The sequence below is a fragment of the Trichoderma gamsii genome, assembly GCF_001481775.2.
Source record: "Trichoderma gamsii strain T6085 chromosome Unknown Scaffold_6.2, whole genome shotgun sequence".
Classification (NCBI taxonomy): domain Eukaryota; kingdom Fungi; phylum Ascomycota; class Sordariomycetes; order Hypocreales; family Hypocreaceae; genus Trichoderma; species Trichoderma gamsii.
Window position 1 is genome coordinate 314,889 of NW_020171343.1, and position 19,002 is coordinate 333,890.

The 19,002-nt window shown below is 50.2% G+C and overlaps 4 protein-coding genes across 4 annotated transcripts; 2 read left to right on the forward strand and 2 right to left on the reverse strand.

Moving 5' to 3' along the window:
* Positions 1-2,148: 2,148 nt before the first annotated feature.
* Positions 2,149-5,964, reverse strand: TGAM01_v202429 (CAMK/CAMKL/GIN4 protein kinase; the record flags this gene model as incomplete). The annotated part of the gene is made up of 5 exons (XM_018804873.1): positions 2,149-2,369; positions 2,427-2,723; positions 2,803-4,496; positions 4,566-5,288; positions 5,354-5,964. 5 exons carry the CDS (start codon positions 5,962-5,964, stop codon positions 2,149-2,151), a joined length of 3,546 nt encoding a protein of 1,181 aa, XP_018661864.1.
* A 1,930-nt stretch (positions 5,965-7,894) lies between these two features.
* On the forward strand, positions 7,895-8,141 carry TGAM01_v202430 (hypothetical protein; the record flags this gene model as incomplete). The annotated part of the gene is made up of 2 exons (XM_024548998.1): positions 7,895-7,916; positions 7,972-8,141. Coding segments are annotated over 2 exons (192 nt in total), but the record flags the coding sequence as incomplete, so codon positions are not given.
* A 42-nt stretch (positions 8,142-8,183) lies between these two features.
* TGAM01_v202431 (hypothetical protein) lies at positions 8,184-11,752 on the forward strand (the record flags this gene model as incomplete). The annotated part of the gene is made up of 5 exons (XM_018804872.1): positions 8,184-9,437; positions 9,499-10,389; positions 10,449-10,521; positions 10,579-11,314; positions 11,380-11,752. 5 exons carry the CDS (start codon positions 8,184-8,186, stop codon positions 11,750-11,752), a joined length of 3,327 nt encoding a protein of 1,108 aa, XP_018661863.1.
* Positions 11,753-12,959: 1,207 nt separating this feature from the next.
* On the reverse strand, positions 12,960-17,777 carry TGAM01_v202432 (hypothetical protein; the record flags this gene model as incomplete). The annotated part of the gene is made up of 4 exons (XM_018804871.1): positions 12,960-16,614; positions 16,672-16,939; positions 17,032-17,407; positions 17,511-17,777. 4 exons carry the CDS (start codon positions 17,775-17,777, stop codon positions 12,960-12,962), a joined length of 4,566 nt encoding a protein of 1,521 aa, XP_018661862.1.
* Between the last annotated feature and the right edge of the window lie 1,225 nt (positions 17,778-19,002).

The following is a 19,002-nucleotide window of genomic DNA, read 5'->3' on the forward strand; positions in this document are numbered from 1 at the left end:
GTTCGCGGTAAGCTTTCCGGATATGGATGGATAGGCGCTCTGCTCGCACTTACAGGAGAATTGAAAGTGCTATGGCTTCGTGTTTCAATTTCGCACACAGTGAAGAAAGACTAATGTCTAATAAGAAAATACTCAAAAGTGAGAAACAAGAAGAGAAGAAAACTACAGCGGAACGATGGCTGATATAGCTTTCCAGAGCAAGGTTATCGCTATCCCAAGTATAACCACCAAGGAGGAGGCTATGACGCACCTCGTCGCCAAATCACAGCGCAAGGTCGGCAAAAAGATTAGCCTCGCCACCGCCCAAAGCAATAAGAGGAAGATAAAGTCAAAGCTCCCTCTCCCCTTGACCCCAATGACTAACGAGCAAGATCCATCCATTCACCCATGCCTGTCTGTGCTTGTATCTTTTCTTACACTCTTCGTTTGGCCCGTCAGCCGGATTTCTGGGGGCTCGGCACCTATCGGCCTGTCTGGGCCTCGGGTGGACGGATGGAGCTTGTACCGGATACCCAGAGGCGGGGGCAACGAAGCATGTGCACGGCACTGCTGTATAGCCTGTAATGCCTGAAAGAAGCCGGTCTGCCAGCCAAGGGAGACTGCGGGGTAGCGGCCGAGATGTACTGTCTACAACGCAGCCGGCCGGGCGCCTCTCACAGCACGGCACTTTGCCATCCATGCCATGCTTCACTCTTATAAGCCAATGGGCTCGGTCTCAGTGGCAGTTTTGCAGACACGGTTAGATAGATGGCCAAGGTACTAAAACAAGCCTCTCTGTGTCCCATACTGGCGAGACCTGATGCCGAGGAATTTAGATGGCCAATGCCCCCCCTCGGGCCCATCACAAGACGAGGTAGCATCTAAATCCGGCGTTGCGTGTACTGTACCATCAACAGCATAGCATAGCATCTGCAGCGTTGGATCTACCTCGTATATACCCCAAACTCTCCTCTCCTCTCCTCTTCCCCCAAGCTCCAATGACGCAGATATTCCAATAACAGCCCTCTCCTTCTACTTCCTCAGCTCTCCCGTCTCAGCTGTCAACTACTAAAAAAGAAGACCCAGTTTCTTACTTCTTACACTTGAACCACATCCAGCCTTGGGTTCCAATAGCATTTTCCAAGAAGAGACGAGTGGCGAATAAATAACAAGACCCGTTTACTGTCCAGCAGCCCACCCACCGTCTCTTCACATCTACCCCAAACTCTACTTCATGTACAACGTATATGCGCTTTGGCTGCTCATCCCGAGGAGCCAACCGAGGCCCCTCCAAATTCCTTAAGCCGCAATTGCGCAGCCAACCCGAGACTTTCCGGGCTGCAGTCCCTTTTGTTTTCTGTAAGTGTAGATATAACACAGTCAGATATGCGCATCGTAATTATCACTATTCGATACCGGGCTGCTTTGCGTTTGCATATCATTACGGTCTTGAGTCGTGTAGTCTGACACATGCACTGCGCTTATACTTTCATCCGATCGTGACCTGAATCGTCTCATGATATTTAACTCTAACAGATGAAATACAGTTCAGCTACGTGAAGCAATGCTCTCATATCCCCTGATTATAGCTGATTTGAATACATGTAATCAGCCCATGTAATCTTTCCCTCTGTCCTGCCCATTAGTAACCGATCTGCCTGCTTACTTGGCCGTGCTACCAGTCAACCAATCAATCCTTTGTTCTGTCCAACCAATTCCGGCCTCCTCGTCAAACCACAAAAGTCTTGTACAAAAGAATTGGAGCCAAGAGTGTAGAGCTCTACATTTTTTTTTTTTTTTTTTTTTCCAGTTTTTGATCCAACAGCATTAAACTTGTCCTTAATCATTTCACCTCGCCTTTTGCCCATCTCAATTGCCTCGCAATATCAAGTCACCACTCAAAAGAATAGTGTTGCTCTTCGATCCGAAAATATCCATTGAAAAGAAATAAGAAAAAAAAAAAATTAACAGCCGTGAAATTTGTCGCACAAATGCAGTGTCGAATTCGTCCGAATGCATTCTCCATAGCCGTAGTATACCTTTGGAAAGCAAGTTTCCCACGTGTTGTCCGTATATGCAGTTGACTTCAAACATTTATTAGGTGTCTCAGCACGGCGAATCAATCCCAAGCGTCCAAGCAATGAAGAAGGAAGCGCAGGAGTGCTTCCATTACGAATTCAGAGTCTTGATCATCATCTTTTGCTTGCTTCGGTCCTTAACCACGAGGTTGCGGTCGGTAAACACAATTCGCATGGTATCCACAACTTTGTGGAAGCTGCTCGCGGCACCACGCTCCTGTGTAAAGCGAATGATGCTGAGCGGCTGTTTCTTACCATGCTCAATCACCGTCATTACCTCTGCAGCAAATGCAACTTCTTTGAGATTCAAACCTGTGTCTCTTGTTAGGTGTGTTCCAGCGTCAGGTAGCTACAGAGCATGCAACTCACAGTTCTTAGCTGCAACTCGCGCAAAGACGATGTTGCGTTCCTTATCCACTTGTATACCCTTAATTCCGTATCGGCGCTTACGCCACTCTCTCAGCAAGATGGCTACCTCCTGTCGGGCACGTTTGCGTGACAGCGTCATGCAAATATAGCTTGTCGCAGGCTTGACACGGAATAGCCTAGTAAGCCAATTCTGCTTAACCTCAATATTGCGGCTGCCGGCCGACGACGACCGATGCCATTTTTCCTTCTTCGCCCCGGCCTTTGTAGTGGCCACTTCTTGATCTCGGTTTTGGCGATCTATAAAGGAAGTTTAGTGTTAGTCTACCGTTTTTGCAAAAGGCGAAAAAACTGTCCAGTAGCAAGTCAGCAACTTTACCTTCAACCATCGTCTTCGAATCTCTATTTCGGTTACTCTTCCAAAATGGAAAGCTGAAATTTCTCTTCTTAGATGAGGCAGCTGTCGCAGAACTGGAACCCGATTGGCGAGTTTCGCACGATACGGTTCGCTGCCTCTCATCCTTGGACTCTACCAAAGTCTCTTCCGAGTCGAGCTTGAATGATCTCTTGAACCAGGATTTCTTCTTCTTCACTGGGCTATTGGTACCTGCTTGCAAAATATCTTCTTCATGCTGCCCATAGTTCCTCAATGTACTTTCTAGCTGTTCTATGTGGTAATTCAGCGACCCGCCAAAGTCTTGGTTGGTAATCTTCTTTCGCACATTCAGTGGCTCGGGAATTTTGACTGGGCTTTGTGCTGTGGGGGAAGTGACAACTCTGATTGAGTTTTCAACTTGGTTCAGATACTCGACGCCACTGATGGGGCGGTTTGCCTTCTTCGACGGTGAATGCGGTGGCGCGGATACGATCCTTGTCTTCTCAACGTTGGCCATATTGTTGCCTCCTGGATTCTCATTGATGCACGGCAGAGTACCTGTCCGGCGACTAGCCTGGCCATACGGGGCTGAGACGACTCGGCGGTCCGATTGGCTTGGAAGCAGTAATGGTAGGGCCAGTAAGTTGACTTGGTCTGCCATAATGTTTCCCCCTCCTGCTCTCGAAACTAGTCGGGAGTTTGCATTAGTTGCCTTGGGGCCAGGCTCCAATGGAAGTGGTGGCAGGGGACGACTGCTCCAGGACATACATGAGAATTCTGTGGGTGCGGTTGCTTCCGACGGAGTATCAATTGTAAAAGAAAATGGTGTGGAATCACGCTGCCTCTTATGCATATCTGTCAATGATCCAGAAATGGAGTCTTCCTCGATGAGTGAACTCCTAAATGCGTCATCGCAATCTTTGGCTATATTGTTGCTAAAGTGGCGCAGCTCTTCATTAAAAAGAAGCGAGGCGTCTTTGTATGCTGGCTCACCTTTGGCTTTTGGATAGGTGCCGTTGGGCAGCTGGGGCATTTCCGGTGTTGGAGACCGAGGCCTTGAAGGAATTCGGCGCGAGTTGCCTTCTGATGCCATAGAGTTTGCTCGCGAACAAGGAGGGCCCCGTTGAATATGTACTGCAGAGGCCGATCGCTTGCGAACATGCGAAAAATCGACTCCTCGTTTGTGCCGCAAACCTGGGCCGTGGCCGTGTCTTTGCGGCGTCCCTTGCCTATTGCTATGCAAAGAGCTCACTGATCCCCTTGATGACTGAGGTCGGCCCACAAACGTTCGCACAGAAGCAGCCCTTGGGCGGCGTGTAGCATTTGACGCGCTGCGTTTTCTCGCCGACTGCGATGCTTGAGTCATCTCGCCATCTCGATGGACGGTTATTCTCGCGTGGCTAGCTTGCGAGCCACATGCTTTAAGCATTCGGCTGCCTCTGTATGGATCGTAGCTCTGAACGGTCCCATTCTCTGTCTCTGCTGTGGTGGAAATGACTGTGAAACGAGAAATAGATCTACCATGACCGTTGGCTCGAGGCTGGTAGAATTGGCATGTCGAGACGCGCTTTTTCCACGAGTTTGGCTTGAGATGATGGTAGTCGCTCATGGAGTGAGACAGTTCTGGCTTGAAATCTTCCAACTGCTGTTCACGATAGTTGTGGAGGAGCCAGTAAAATGCCTTTTGATCATTTGCTCTGGTTTCCATTGTGTTAGTAGAAAGAATCACTGATCTAAAAGAAATATCGCTACAACGCATCACTTACTCTTTGCAGCTCAGTTTCATCTCCAAGTCGTCATCACTAAACATATGCCAAAGAGAACGTAGTTGTCGCAGCAGTTGGGGGTCAATCTGATGTTGCGGGATCGGAGTATATTGAAAACCCTTCCGAGTATCTGGAGGCTGACCCGTGTTCTGGCCGAAATCATCGAGATAATTATACCGCTGAATCAACGGATGCTGCCAGATCTGCTTCATGGTAATTCGATGGTCGGGATTGACCTGGAGCATGCGGCGGATGAGATCTTCGGCTTCGGGGCTGAGGAACTTTGGCATCTCATACTGTCCCTTTTTTGTTTTGCCCATCATGACACGCAGATCGGGATCGTCAAAAGGCAGGGTCGCGGATAGCATGGCGTATAAAATCACGCCCATGCTCCAGATATCGGCCCTATCTCCCCGATATTGCCGATTCTTGAGAAGTTCAGGCGCTGCGTAATGGGGGCTGCCGCAAGCTGTTGCCAGTCGATGAGAAGCTGTCTGGTGAAGAGCTGCCATACCGAAGTCGGCAATCTTGATCTGCAGGTCGGCGGTGATCAAAATATTCTCAGGCTTCAAATCGCGGTGGCACACGTTGAAAGAGTGGCAGTAAGCAATAGCACTGATCATCTGCCGGAAGAAATAAATAGCCACTTCTTCGGATAGTCTTCCTTTTGAGTTGATGAAAGTAAAAAGATCGCCTTGATCTATATACTCAAGAATGAGATAACTAAAATCCCAATGTCAGTCAGCTTTCGTCATTGGGACAGTGAGGACAACAAAAGTAGGACCAACATTTCAGAGCGATTCTCCCATATATCATAGAGCTTCATGATGTTGGGATGTTCAATAAGCTTAAGAATGGCAACCTCGCGCTCAATCGCCACGGGAACACGCATTTCGCCATTAACTTCAGGAAGACTCGAGTCCCACTTGCTAAGAGCAGCCAGGCTGCTGTCTTGAACAAGGTACGCCATCCGGCGGTTGACGATTTTCACGGCCGCCATTTGGTGAGTGATGCTGTGGCGGCACAGCCGTACTCGAGCCGAAGAGCCTTTGCCCAGAGTCTTTCCCAGCTGCCATGGTCCAATGTGGGTTTTGTAGTTCTTCCGACTTTGGCTGCTGGAGGTGGACGCATACGATGCTTGAGAAAGACGCTTCGCAGCATCTGTTGGCTGCTGCGGTCTCTGTGCAGTAGGAGGATTGTAGGCATCATAGGCCACAGCCTGGCCACGCGTATCACGGCGAGTATTCTGGTTATTAGTATACTGGCCGGGATACTGGACACTGTTGGACTGATTGGGTCGTGCCTTGTGGCCCTGATAATCCGGGACTGGGTATGGCATGTTGGGACGATTAGTAGTTTCGACGAGCGGCGAGCGGGTTTTTGAGATATATTCGGCCATGGTTATCGCCGTGAAGTGTAGTAGGATTAGCACATAATACTCGAAAGCAATCTGAGAAGAGGCAAGATGCTGATTATCGGTAGTAGAATTGGCAACAAACGAGATCCTAAGGAATACGTGTGCAAATATCAAGGGCAATGTAATGCTGGCTGGAGAGAGAGTTCAGACAAAAGGATGACGAGAAGGAAGCGTCCAGCAGAGAGCATCCAAGACTGTGGGAGGAAGAAGAGACGCGGCAGGCGAAATCCACAGAAAAGAGAGGATGAAAAAAGAAGGACGAGGGGCAGGAATGCAGTGGATGGAACCCAGCTATACAAAAACAAGGAATGTAGCGTGCACCGGCCTATTATCTGGCAGCTTGCTGGCGGTGGCGGACAGCTGGCGGACAGGCATGGTGGGAAAAAAGGGAGACTGCTGGCGCTGGAATCTGGTGTTGACGCAGTCGCTGCCATTTCATCTGAATCCAGAGTGGGAATTGAGTCATTTGCTGGATTAGCGCAGAGCAGAGGAATCGATACTTTTGGATATCGCCTGAGATTTGGTTTTTGTGAGCGGTACAAGGAAGAAGAGCCAAGATCAGACAGCCAGACGAGTATCGCGATACATTCCTGATATGGATGCTATGCATTGGAATCTGGCAGTGAGGCGATGCGTCACAATCGCCTCTCTATGCAAAGGATGTAAGGCTGGTATACGGCGAATATAGATCTTTACCCAGGATGCTTTATATGGCTTCTTTTCTTCTTTTCTTTTTTTTTGGCCTGGTTAAATAATGGGGGACGGCAGTGAATCGCACTACATGGCCATTTGCTATTTGGCAGCAGTTGTGCATGTTGAATACAAAGATGCGTTACATATTAGCGTTACGGCGCGGTAATGTAGGATCGAGTAGACGCGTTCCACGGGGTATCGGCAACCTAGAACAAAATTACAATCCTATTTATAGGAGATCTTTGTTTTGCCGCAGGGTCGAATTTGCCATGGTGAAAGTCTTGGCCGGAAAAAGGGCGAAGGAATCATTCTAGTTGGACGGTCGAGTGACAATCGCATAGAAGTGAAAAATAACAGCCAGAGGGAAACCTTCTGACAGCATTCTTTCAGAGAAGCAGCCAAACATACATATATCATCCAGAATTCTCTTCATATATAGTAGTATGATGGATTTTCCGAATCTATAGGGTATACATAATGCCAAAATTCCAAACAACTTTGAATACCAAGACAAAGGCATGCGATTTACTCTACAAGCAAGTGATGAGGTTGAGACATGACTAAGCGAGCGACAATCACTAGCCAGCGGCTGTCAGCGATCGGTCCTTCATGCCCAAGTCGGGCAAATTTCAACTTGAAAGAATTGCTTTACTATTTCGATCTCACTTCCAGCGTGTGCATGTCCCAGGTAGTGATCGAAAGCCGGGCCCATTAGATGGCTAGACAGCTCCAAGCGTCACCGTTAAGCACGATACTACACATAGTACCAACGACATACTAGTGATACGAAAGTAAAGCTGAAGCTAGCAAAATTCGTCCAGTAGGCTTATGACCACATATATCCAGCATCTGAACATCTTCAATCAAGCGTAATTGGTTTAGTGGTAAAATTCTCCGTTGCCATCCGAGCAACGTCGGGGAGCCCTGGGTTCGATTCCCAGATTACGCAACGCTTTCCTTTTTTATCTCCATGAATAAATGTATTTTTGTTGTTGGAACTGGTAGCTTTCAATTGAGCATGCAGATACGCGTCGTGGTCCCTGGCATCAATGTGTTGCGGTTTTGACGCTTTTTGAGAGGCGTGTTTATTTAAGACTTCACCAGGCTCAGCGCTTCTTCCTATTAGACTGCATTACTTACTACCAAGCCTCTCTCGTTCTCTTTTCCCTACCATGTGTGGCTAACGGTGAACATTTGTTTAAAAGAAGGAGAAAAATAAAAAAAAGTCATCGGTACAAAGTGTAGGCAGTAATACAATGCAATGCTTGGCTAGAAATGAAGCTGATGTTCTGAAAGTTGGTGATCGCATAGAGCGAGTTCTGCGCTTAGTTATCGTTACGGTACTTCACAGTCAAGAGCTGGCGTTAAGTGGTGGGGGGTTCGTAGACGCGTCTAACCGCGTCGCACAGGTCCCCGCCATCTGCCTCTGCCAACGCCTTCAATGCACAACATCACCGCACCGCTAGGTGCCACTCTGACTCTGACTCTTCAATCACCAATTTGACGAGATGAGTTCCAGCGCCTCGCGCCGTCGACGGCGTGGGGTTGAGGATGAAGATGACAGCGGCGCAGACGACCAGAGATCACCATTTGGAGACGACAGTCCGAAACGACGACGAGTAGACACCGAATCGGAGGCAGATGAACAACGACGCGGCCGAAATACTGCAGCAGACGATTCCAGCTTCCAGCCAGGAGCCATTGTCCGGGTCAGCGTGCAGAACTTCGTGACGTACGAAAAGGCCGAGTTTCTGCCTGGGCCAAATCTCAACATGGTTATCGGTCCAAACGGTACGGGCAAAAGTTCCTTGGTTTGCGCCATCTGTTTAGGGCTTGGATACAGCCCCAAACATCTTGGCCGCGCAGGAACTGTCAAAGAATTTGTCAAGAACGGAAAGGATACGGCAACGATCGAGATCGAGCTGCACAAACGGCCTCAAGATCGGTCCAACTTTGTCATTCGAGTTCAGATTCGACGAGAGCAGAATATCCAAAAATGGTGGTTAAATGGCAAAGAGGCGACCCATAAGAAGATACAGTCATTGATGCATATGCTCAAGATCCAGGTAGACAACCTGTGTCAGTTTCTTCCCCAGGACCGAGTTGTCGAATTTGCAGCCTGCACTCCGGTGGAGTTGCTGCATGAAACTCTGCGCGCTGCTGCCCCCGAAGAAATGCAGAAATGGCATCGACAGCTCCAAGAACATCACAAGGACAGGAAGGACATCGCTGAAGCCGTGCACGCTGATACCGAAACACTGAAGAATCTACAAAGTCGCCAGCAAGGCCTGCAAGCCGACGTGGATAGAATCCGCGAGCGAGAAGAAATCCAGGAGCGAGTGAGCAATTTAAAAGGTGCACTGGTTATTGCCCAATACCAGGAGGCGCGCAACAACCACTTGGCCGCAAAGGAGCGCAGAAAAGAGGCAGAGAACAAACTGAAGCATCTTGAGCGGGAAAGCGGGCCATCTTTGGAGGCAGTCAACCGGAAACAGGTCTACGCCCAGGAAATCGAGGCCGCCATCCCATCGAGAGCAAAGGCGGTCAAGGATACTCAGGTGGCAGCCCAAAGTCTAGCCCAAGAAATAAGCACTGCGGTGGACGATGTCAAAGAGTGGTCCAATAAGATAGGTGCTGAGCGCACAGGATTTGATGAGAAGAGGAAAGAGGTAGCAGCATCAAAATCAAGAATCACAACTCTACTAGCAGATTTGAAAAACCGGCCGTCAGATTTCAGTGCGGGCGAGTGGAATCAAAAGATTGTGAGCCCCTCAACATTCTATTTCGCCCACCTTCTTGACTAACTAGCGAATTCCTTTGTAGCGAGCCGAGGAGCATAATCTACGAGAAGTCGAAGCAGACCAGCGCCGATTAAATTCTGATCTGGAAAGGGTCAAAGAAGATGGGAGAAAGAAGATGGATGAGCTGCGGACACTCAAGGCAGACATAGAGTCTCTGGACACTCAAGAGGGTCAGCAGCTAAACTTTATGCGAAGAAATTTCCCTGAACTGTCTACGGCCTGGGGTTGGGTTCAAGAGAACCAAGGCAAATTCGAAAAAGAGGTCTTTGGACCACCTATGCTATGCTGCTCGGTTAAGGACGAACGCTACTCGGATCAAGTTCAAGCTCTGCTGCAGACTGACGACTTCCTCTGCTTTACGGCACAAACTAAACATGACTACAGGCTACTGACCGACCAGCTCTACCGTGAGATGAGTTTATCTGTCGTCATCAGAACTTGCTCGCAACCTCTCGCTGCCTTTAGATCACCTGTTGCTCTCAATGAAGCTCAGTCACTGGGCCTCGATGGCTTTGCCCTGAACTACTTGGACGGCCCTGAGCCAGTGCTTGCCATGCTGTGTGCTGAGAAGAGGTTACATCAATCAGGTGTCTCGGTGAAAGACCACAGTGACGATGAGTATGAGAAGCTTGTCAATCACGGTCGAATAAGCCAGTGGGCAGCCGGAAAGCAACAGTACTTGGTTCGTCGACGAAAAGAGTACGGCCCCAGTGCCATGACAACAGTTACCAAGAGGATACAGCCTGGAAGATTCTGGACTTCTCAGCCCGTAGACTCACAAGAGAAGATTGAGTTGAACAGGCGGCAAACTGAAGTTGCCGGCGAAGCAGAAATCATGAAAGTTGAATACAGAGAGTTGAGACTAAAGAATGGAACCTTTGAAGAGCAAAAGGCTGAAATACAAGGGAAAATTGTAAGACCCGATAGATTTTCAATTTTGGATGCCGGTATCGCTTGCTAACATGATTGAAGGAACAAATAAGGACGGAGAAGAATGCTCTGCAGAGGGAATTTTCACGATGGCAGATGATACCGCAAAAGATAGGTTGGTGTTTTGTTGAACAATTATAACAGGCTTTGATCGCTCAACTAACTGGGTTAGAATCTGAGGAGCGACACAAAGAAGCGAATGAGCAGGCCATGCGCGAGGCCCGGGAAAGAATCGTGGAGCTCGGATTTGAATGGGATAAAGCAGTGGTGGAAAGAGCCAAGCTTGTTCTGCGGCACCAGGAGGCTCTTAGCCAAATAGGAAAAGCTCATACCGATCTTATCGAAGCCAAGATACAACTTATCGAAGCCAAGTCCGACATTGAGGGCCTCAAAGCTCGCAACTCTGATATTATGGAGAAGCTTGAACAAGAAAAGCTCGTGGTGCAGCAAGCTACCGATGAAGCTACTCTAGCCCGAGAATTAGGCCGCGGGCTATCTGACAAGGTTCGAGAACTTATCAGCGAGAATCCTGACAAGAAGGATACATATACCGCGTTGGCCGAAAATAAACTGGCTGCGGAGATAGAGATGGATATATCTGCCGAGCAGGCCAATCTTGAGCTCATCCATGCAGCCAATCCCAACGTCATTCGAGAGTTTGAGAAGCGCGAGCAGGAAATCGCCAAGCTGACGAAGAAGATGGACGCTTCAAACGGCAAGCTTGCCACCATCACTGAGCAGCTAGATGATCTGATGGGCAAATGGGAGCCCAAGCTAGATGCTCTGGTGTCCAAAGTCAACGACGCTTTCGCCTACAACTTTGAGCAGATTAGCTGTGCTGGTGAGGTTCGCGTTAACAAAACCGAAGATTTTGACCAATGGGCTTTGGACATTATGGTCAAATTCCGGTACGTCTTTCCCCCCTCCTTCCGGCTATATATTGCATTTTGAAAAATACTAATATAACTCATAGAGAAAACGAATCCCTCCAACAACTCAACGCCCATCGCCAATCCGGTGGCGAGCGCGCCGTCTCCACCATTTTCTTCCTCATGGCCCTCCAGTCCATGGCCCAGTCCCCTTTTCGCGTCGTCGACGAGATCAATCAGGGCATGGACCCCCGCAACGAGCGCATGGTCCACGAGCGCATGGTCGAAATTGCCTGCCGCGAGCACACGAGTCAGTACTTCCTCATCACGCCCAAGCTGCTTACGGGTCTGCGGTACGATCCCAAGATGAGGGTGCTTTGCATCGCCAGTGGAGAGCACATGCCCAAGGACGGGACCAAGCTCAGCTTTAGGCGGTGCCTGAAAATTCAGAAGCGCATCATGGCGGCTGCGGCGTAAAATAAGCATAATTTTGTAGTTTTCAGAGGTACTAGAGCTCGAGTCTTGTTGGCGGATGAATTGGTTTTTTCAACTACTTGAATAGCAGGCAGGCAGCATCTTGAGCGTTGAGCGGAATCGCGCAGTATTATTTCATACTTCCCCGGTCTGAAAGGCAGAAATGTACATAGAGGGTTTGCGGACGAATTATTAATTATAGAAGCCATACAATAGCTCAACGCCCTTAATTTAGGTTTGAGTTTTCTCTTACGATACATGAAGAAGAAGACAGAAAATGTCAGGAGCACAAGGATCAAATAAACAAATGTATTTATATAATAAGGCCAGGCAATTCATCTCTCATCATTTAGATAATATAGTTATAAAAAAATTGTAAGCCAAACCATGCAAAAAAGAAAAACAGGGAACAGAAGTAGAAAAGAAAAGAAGCAAATCCCTCTCCCCCCTTTTTTTGCATGATTCTTTGTATGTTGCTTTCCCCTCTTTTTTAAAGCAGTCCCTCTCAACAGACAATTTGAAAAAGATGTTTTCTCCAGGAGAGACAGCCGTCATGTGTAAAAAAGAAGAAAAGAAACAAAAAAAAAGACACGCGTATACTGCCACAAATTATTGTACAAACAAAAGGATAAAGGACTCCAAAGTCCTATATGCCGTCTTTCCCCATCAAAGTCAAAGACAGCCTGGGAAAAAAAAAAGGCAAACAGAAAACGACAGAAAGGAGCAATACATGGAGAGAGAGAAAAGCAAGGTAACTGTATATAAAAATTTGATATCGCGTTGCAAAAAATAACGAAAAAACAAAACCACAGATTCACATCTCTCCCCGGAGAGAGCAAGCGCATGCGCCGTACGCGACAGGCCGTCAATGTGTATCGTATCGTAACAAGTGAAACCCCAGACTTGTAGTCAAACGAGTCTTGGCTGAGAGGAAGAAAAAGACGTATTAAGGAGAGAAGAGGAATAGAAGTGTAGGTGTGCTAGTAATCAGGAGTAGGCATTCAGTGACATGTATTAAACAACGCCGTATAATCAGATGGCAGCAATAATCATCAGATTATTGGAAAAGAGCCAAACATAGCTGAACCGTCTTCAGAGCAGACCATTACTAGTGAACTCTGGAGAGGTCTGTGAGGCATAAAATCAAATGGCCAGGCAGAAAGATATTGTCATACAAACGTAGCGATATCCAAAACGTGAGAGATTTGGCTTAGCCTTGTTTGGTGTCTGGGTGGTTGTCTGAATCAAGTCGCCTCCTCCAATCAGCCAGATTCTCGCTCATTCCAATGGTAGGAGTCTCGTCTTCCGGCTGTAGAGTGGCTGCAGAGTCGAAATCAAAGTTGGTACTCAAGCGATAATTCTTATTCGTTGTTTCCCAGTGGTTTCGAAGAGTCTCCAGCTCGCTTGCGAGGTTGTCCAATGCAGCACTGTTCCTGTTGCCAATATTGCCAATATTGCCAATATTGCTCTCTCCATAAATGCTTTCTCCCTCGGAGCTTTCGTTGCGACTGTGGCCAAGTCCATTTGGTGGCACCATCCCCTCAACGTGCCGACTACGACGGCGGTAGGTATCAACAGAGTGCTCAACTTGATCCAGTAGTAGAGAAACCTTCTGTTCAGCATCAGAAGCACGTTGTTCAAGAAGGACATTTTCCGATTGCAACTGCTCCAGCTCTTTGCGCTGCGTGCTTAGGTTTGCACTAATTTCGTCTCGTTGCTGCTTGCTCTCCACCAATTCAGCCTGGAGGCTCTCAAGGTTTTTCTCCAGCTGAGAAGCGGAACCGCGGAATTCGGCCTCCAACTCAGTTATTTTGCCCTGGAAAGCGGCACGCTCCTTCTCCCAAGTAGCAGAGCCAGCCTCGTCTAAGCCAGCCTGCAGCCTCTCCTCAAGTCCCTCAACCTCTGATTTCAAGCGGCTATTCTCCGTCTTGTAGCGTGTCAATTGCTCCTGGAGCTGCTTCAGCATCTTTTCAGTTCCCTTAACATAGTGCACCGCCGATTGGTAATCGCTCTCAAGTTGAGATAACTTCTCACGATACGCAGTTTCGGAATCTTGGGCCTGCATGGCGAAAGTCTGCTTAGTTTCTTCATGAGCAGCGCTAATGCTGGCCAGCTGAGACTCAAGCTCTCGCAGACGGTTCTGCTGCTCGGGGGTCCCTGTTCGCGGGCTATTGAGGCCACGAGATCTGACAGCGCTACCGGTAGGGCTAATGCCTCGTTCAACAAGAATGTCTTTGAGTGCATTATGCTGCACGGTCATAGCATTCGTTTCGAGCTGCTGAGCAGCCAGCTGGTTCTTGATATCTGAATGAGCGGCCTGGAGACTCTGGTTTTCCCTCAGAGCTGACTGAAGCTGTCGTCGAATACCGACGCCTTCTCGGCTAGATTGCTCTTGGTACTGTTCGAGGCCGGCAATACGCTCTTCCGCGCCACGCAGCCTATCAGCAGCTACATCAGCTTCCTGCTGATACTTCTTAACCAGGGCGTTTGCGGCAGTCAGTTGGTTCTGGAGTGCAAGAGCACGCTCAGTATCTGGATTATGCGCGTTCGCCTCGTCTTTAGTTGTGAGCTTATGAAGTCCAGACAACACAGCCTCTCGGTGAGTCCGTGCTTCAGTGGCATGTTTCTCGGCAAGCTCTTCGGCATCTCGCAGGCGCTGGGTCACGGCAACCAGCTCTGCTGTGCGTGCTTCGTGTTCAGCCTTGAGCTTACTCAACTTCCCTTCGACCTTTTCTCTCTGGGTTCGCTCTTCCTCGAGTTTTGTCTCGAGATGGGCGGTGGCATCTTGCGACGCTTCAATAGCAGCTCTAAGAGATTCAAACGTCTCTTCACGGCCATTAGATGAATCAGAAATTTCGTCAAGCTTCCTTGAAATCGACTCCTTCTCAACCTTTAACAGTTCCAAAGACGCCACAGCCTCGGCACTAGCCACGGACTGCTCCCGAGCTTCACGCTGCGAGAAATGAAGCTCTGCTTTCAGACGCTCGACCTCACCAGACGTTTGCTGCTTATAATTCTCCAATTCGACCATGCGCTTCTGGGCGGCTGCCGATGTATCATCAGCGAGCTTCCGGGCCCTTTTCTCGGCTTCAAGTTCGGATTTCGCAGACTCGAGCTGCGTTTGAAGACTCTTTTGGTGGTTGAGAGCAGACGCAAGCTTTTTGCTCATCTCTGCCGATCTAGCGCCAGAGTCGTCGCGCTCGCCATCGGGCTGAGGGGTGCTGGACGGGCTGCCGCCGCTCTGAGCAGCCAGCTTAGCCTTGGCATAGACGGCTTCCTGAATAGCAACATCTCGCTGCCTTTCTGCCTCCGCTATCTGCTTAGCAGCAACAATGGCTTGTTTATCCACAGCGTTCTGAACATTCGCTAGTTCCGTTCGCATGGCCAGAAGTGCCTCGATCAACGGTCGATCTTCATCGTCAAAAGTTTCAATGGCTTTCCCGTCAAGCGCGGGCCCCATGGACGCGTTGGCCACATAACCCGCTTTCCTGGCTAGCTCTAGCTCCGACGCATACCACGCATTTCGATTGCGGGCGGAGTCAAGCTCTTTGAGAAGCGCGACTGTCTGCGAGTTTCGGCCGGATGAGCGTCGGTTCAATGAAGTATTTATCGGCTTGCTAAGATGCGTGGGTGATGTTGGTCGATTCGGTGCCATCCTCTGCATTCCTTCTCCCGTAGCATCAATCGAGCCTGGCGAGTTTCCTGGGCGCATTTTGCCTCGTGGAGGTTCGCCTCTAGGAAGTTCGCCTCTAAGGGGTTCGCCTCTAGAGGGTTCACCTCTAGGGGGTTCACCTCTAGGGGGTTCACCTCTAGGGGGTCCACCTCTGGGAGGCTCATTCCTGGGAGGCTCATTCCTGGGAGGCTCACCATAAGAGCCTTGTTTAGATCCCGACCTGGTAGCTTGTGTTGGCGTAGTTGGTGTTCGTCGCCCATTAGCAGGATTACCCATCGCAGAGACTGGAGCTGATGCGTTGACACCTGTGGGTGTGGGCACCTCGCCCTCGGGGATGGCCTCGCGAGCTATGGGAGATGGAGCAGAAGTCAGCTGTGGTGAGCCGGTCGCCATAGCTCGGTCAACAGAGGCGCCTCGAACTCGTCCTATGGCAGATGGGTCACCTGGTTTAGCAGGAGTTGGGCCTTGCGGTGGCGGTCCGGAGGGGCTAGAGGTCGAACCAGCTCGCATTTTGTTTCCTGGACCCGGAGGGCCTCCAGGGCCTCCGGGACCTCCAGGAGGTACTCTTGGCGGCGCTCCGACAGGCGGAGGAGAGCTTGGGCCTCCGGGATTTGGCGGGCCATTTGGCTCCATGCCGTTTGAAGGGACTCTCTGGCCGGTAGGGCCACCAGGTGCGTTTCTGGGATCAGGAGGTCCTCCTCCGTTGGACACATCGCGTATTGGCGGTTGCCTATTGGGATTCGACGCATCGCTGGGGCGTCGCGCCTGAGGTATTCTTTGAGGTCCTCCTGGAGCGTCATTGGGATACCGAATCTTAGTCGTATCCAGGACATAGAGGATACCAAGATCGTTCGTAGACGGAGAAGCAGTGCTAGGCTCTCCACCAAGCACTACAATGGATTTCCCAACCGTTGTCATACTATGTCCAGATCGGGGCGAAGGAGAGGGGCCCATATTTTGGAAAGTGTACCATCTCCGCTGTGTGATGCGGAATGCTGCAAGGTCGCCCAAGTCTGTGCCCTCCTCAGTTCTTCCGCCGAAAATGTACATGACATCGTCCACTATAGCGGCAGCGTGGCCCTCACGAGGAGCGGGTATATAACCGATACAGTCCAGTTGCGCCCACTTGTTGACTGCAGAATCGTAACACCAGACATCGTTAAACCATTGGAACCCATTGGTGCCACCAAACCTAGCAAGACTGGTTAAAAAGGACAGCCACGGAATAGGACAGGAATACTAAACATACAGAAACATCTTGTCGTTGAATGTCACAATGGAATGGTTCGTTCGTGCAGCAGGTACCTTTGGGTTCGCTTCCGCCTTGATGAGGATCTCCCATCGGTTGGCTGGCGACTGTAGCTGGTTGAGATCAAAGGCAGAGAGGTCATTCATAAAAAAACCTTCGACCTGACCACCGAAGATGTATATCTTGGAGCCTAGAATATTAACCGAATGGCCGTAGCGCCCTGAAGGACGAGATCCTGCAGGCAAGGCGCGAGACCAATGCCGTGTTGCTACAAGGAAGAAAAGATGTTGGTAAAGGTTCTTGATACTATCGTCGCCAGGCTTTCACGTGGATTTGCCAAGGTTGGAATAAAATACTCACAAGTATTAAGTAGATATAGTGTCTCGTCCAAGATATCGTTATCGTCGATTTTGGTGTCTCCACCATACACGATGAAAGCGTTGCCGACTAACAAACTGGCATGGCCAACACGAGGCCCCGGGCCTTCGGCGGTGGTCGCCAGGGGGTAGCAATTCAAACTACCACCAGCCTCAATCATCCAAAGGTCGCCCTTGACTGTTGAGCTGTTGATCAAGCCACCCATCAAGTAAACATCTCCTTCTTTTGAAGCGACTGCGTTGACGGCGGCGCCATATCGTGGGAACGGACTCGGATGCGACGAGGTATAGGTCAATCGTCGCTGCGACCATGGGTAAAGCGAAGCGTTCGAATTGCTCACGGGAGGAGTGTTGCGAAACTTTTTTTATTCGTCGTGTTAGATGTCACATACTAAACACACACATATGGATACAAGAAATGCAGTGGCCAGCTCAATTTAGCTCCAGGTCAACATTACTCACTGGCAAATCACTCGTCTGGGGCGTGTCCACGCTGCCAGCACGGCGTCCATGGCCTGGGCCGGCCTGATCAGGGCTGGAAGTGCTGGTGTCATTGTCGATAGAATGCAGGCTGCCCGTGGGCGTTGCGCGCTGCAATGCTGTGTTCTTGTCGTCTCTGGCCACCACGCGTCCGGGGGCGTTCTGGATGGACCCCTGGGAGCCTGAACTGCCGTCGCGACTCGTTGTCGTGCGGTCCTGATGCTTCTTGGACTTGAATAGAAACGCCATGGCGGACTGCGAGCCGCTCGCTGGCGGAATATGAGCGGTGGTGTATTCGCAGGTCGGCTATGGAACGATGCGATTGTCGGAGACGTAAACGAGTGTGGGTAGATGGTGAGTAGTTCCCAATGAAACGAGCGAACGGCAACGAGAGGATTGCGCGCACATGCACACAAAGACGCGGACGGCTGAAGAGGCCCAAGGAGTGACTGGAGAAAGAGTTGCTAAGAAAGAAGGGGGTCGAAGCTCGAGTGTCGAGATGGCTGGGCAAGCATCTGCGGGAGGTATCCGGGGGAGTGTCGCCGAAATTTCAGTGGCCACCTATTTTGGGGAGGATGCGAATTTGGGGGGGTGGGTGGCAGGAGGAAGAGGGCCCTGAGCAATGCCTACGACGAACCGTGTGTTCTGCCCTATTCGAACCCGCGGAATGGAGATGCAGAGACCAAAGCACTGCGAGCTCGCAATTGCTGAGAACGAAGGGAATAGCCTGCGGCGAGTGAGAACAGACGAGAAAGCCACAGCGCCGGCTGTTGGTTATTGAAGTTGGGACGGGGTGGACAAAGACGCTCGCCTGTGGTGCTGGGCTGCGTTTCGGCCTCCTGTCACAGTGCCGGGGCCTGCTCGCCGGGCCAATTAGCGGGCAATGCTGGCCCTTGGGCGCTCGACTGAACATTTTTAGGGGCTGCAGGCTCACCAATGTGCACTAAGCTGCTGTAGGTACTGACGTACCGCCATGCCACAGCAAGGCTTTGTGGGGGACTGCTAACAGCTGTGACCTGAGGGGTACCTGCAGCCGCGCCCAGCGTCGGCGGGCGGTGGCCCTGCGGTGCGGCGGGTGGCCAGGTTCCTCAGGCGTAGCGCCCTGGCAGCCGGAGATGGCGACGATGTGGAGCTGGCCAGAAATCAAGGGGCTGGAGGGGCAGCGACAGGCATTTGCAGCGTCGAATACGGGAAGGGCCAGCTCTTGACGCAAGGAACAATCTGATGGTAATTTTTTTCTTGAGGCCTGGGCCAATGCTCTGCTCCGTTTCGTCTAGAAGCTCGCGATCAGGAGCCCACTGCTGACCTCATAGTGCTCGTGCCTGCATGTGCCGTATCACTCAAGACAGATCCCATATTGAGGCTTCAAGATTTTGTACGATTTTGCCGGTAAAAGTGGTAGCATTCCATTTGATGTAGGTCGTCTAGATAGATAGTAGATGGGTCATTGGGTGTTGAATTTCATGCTTGACTG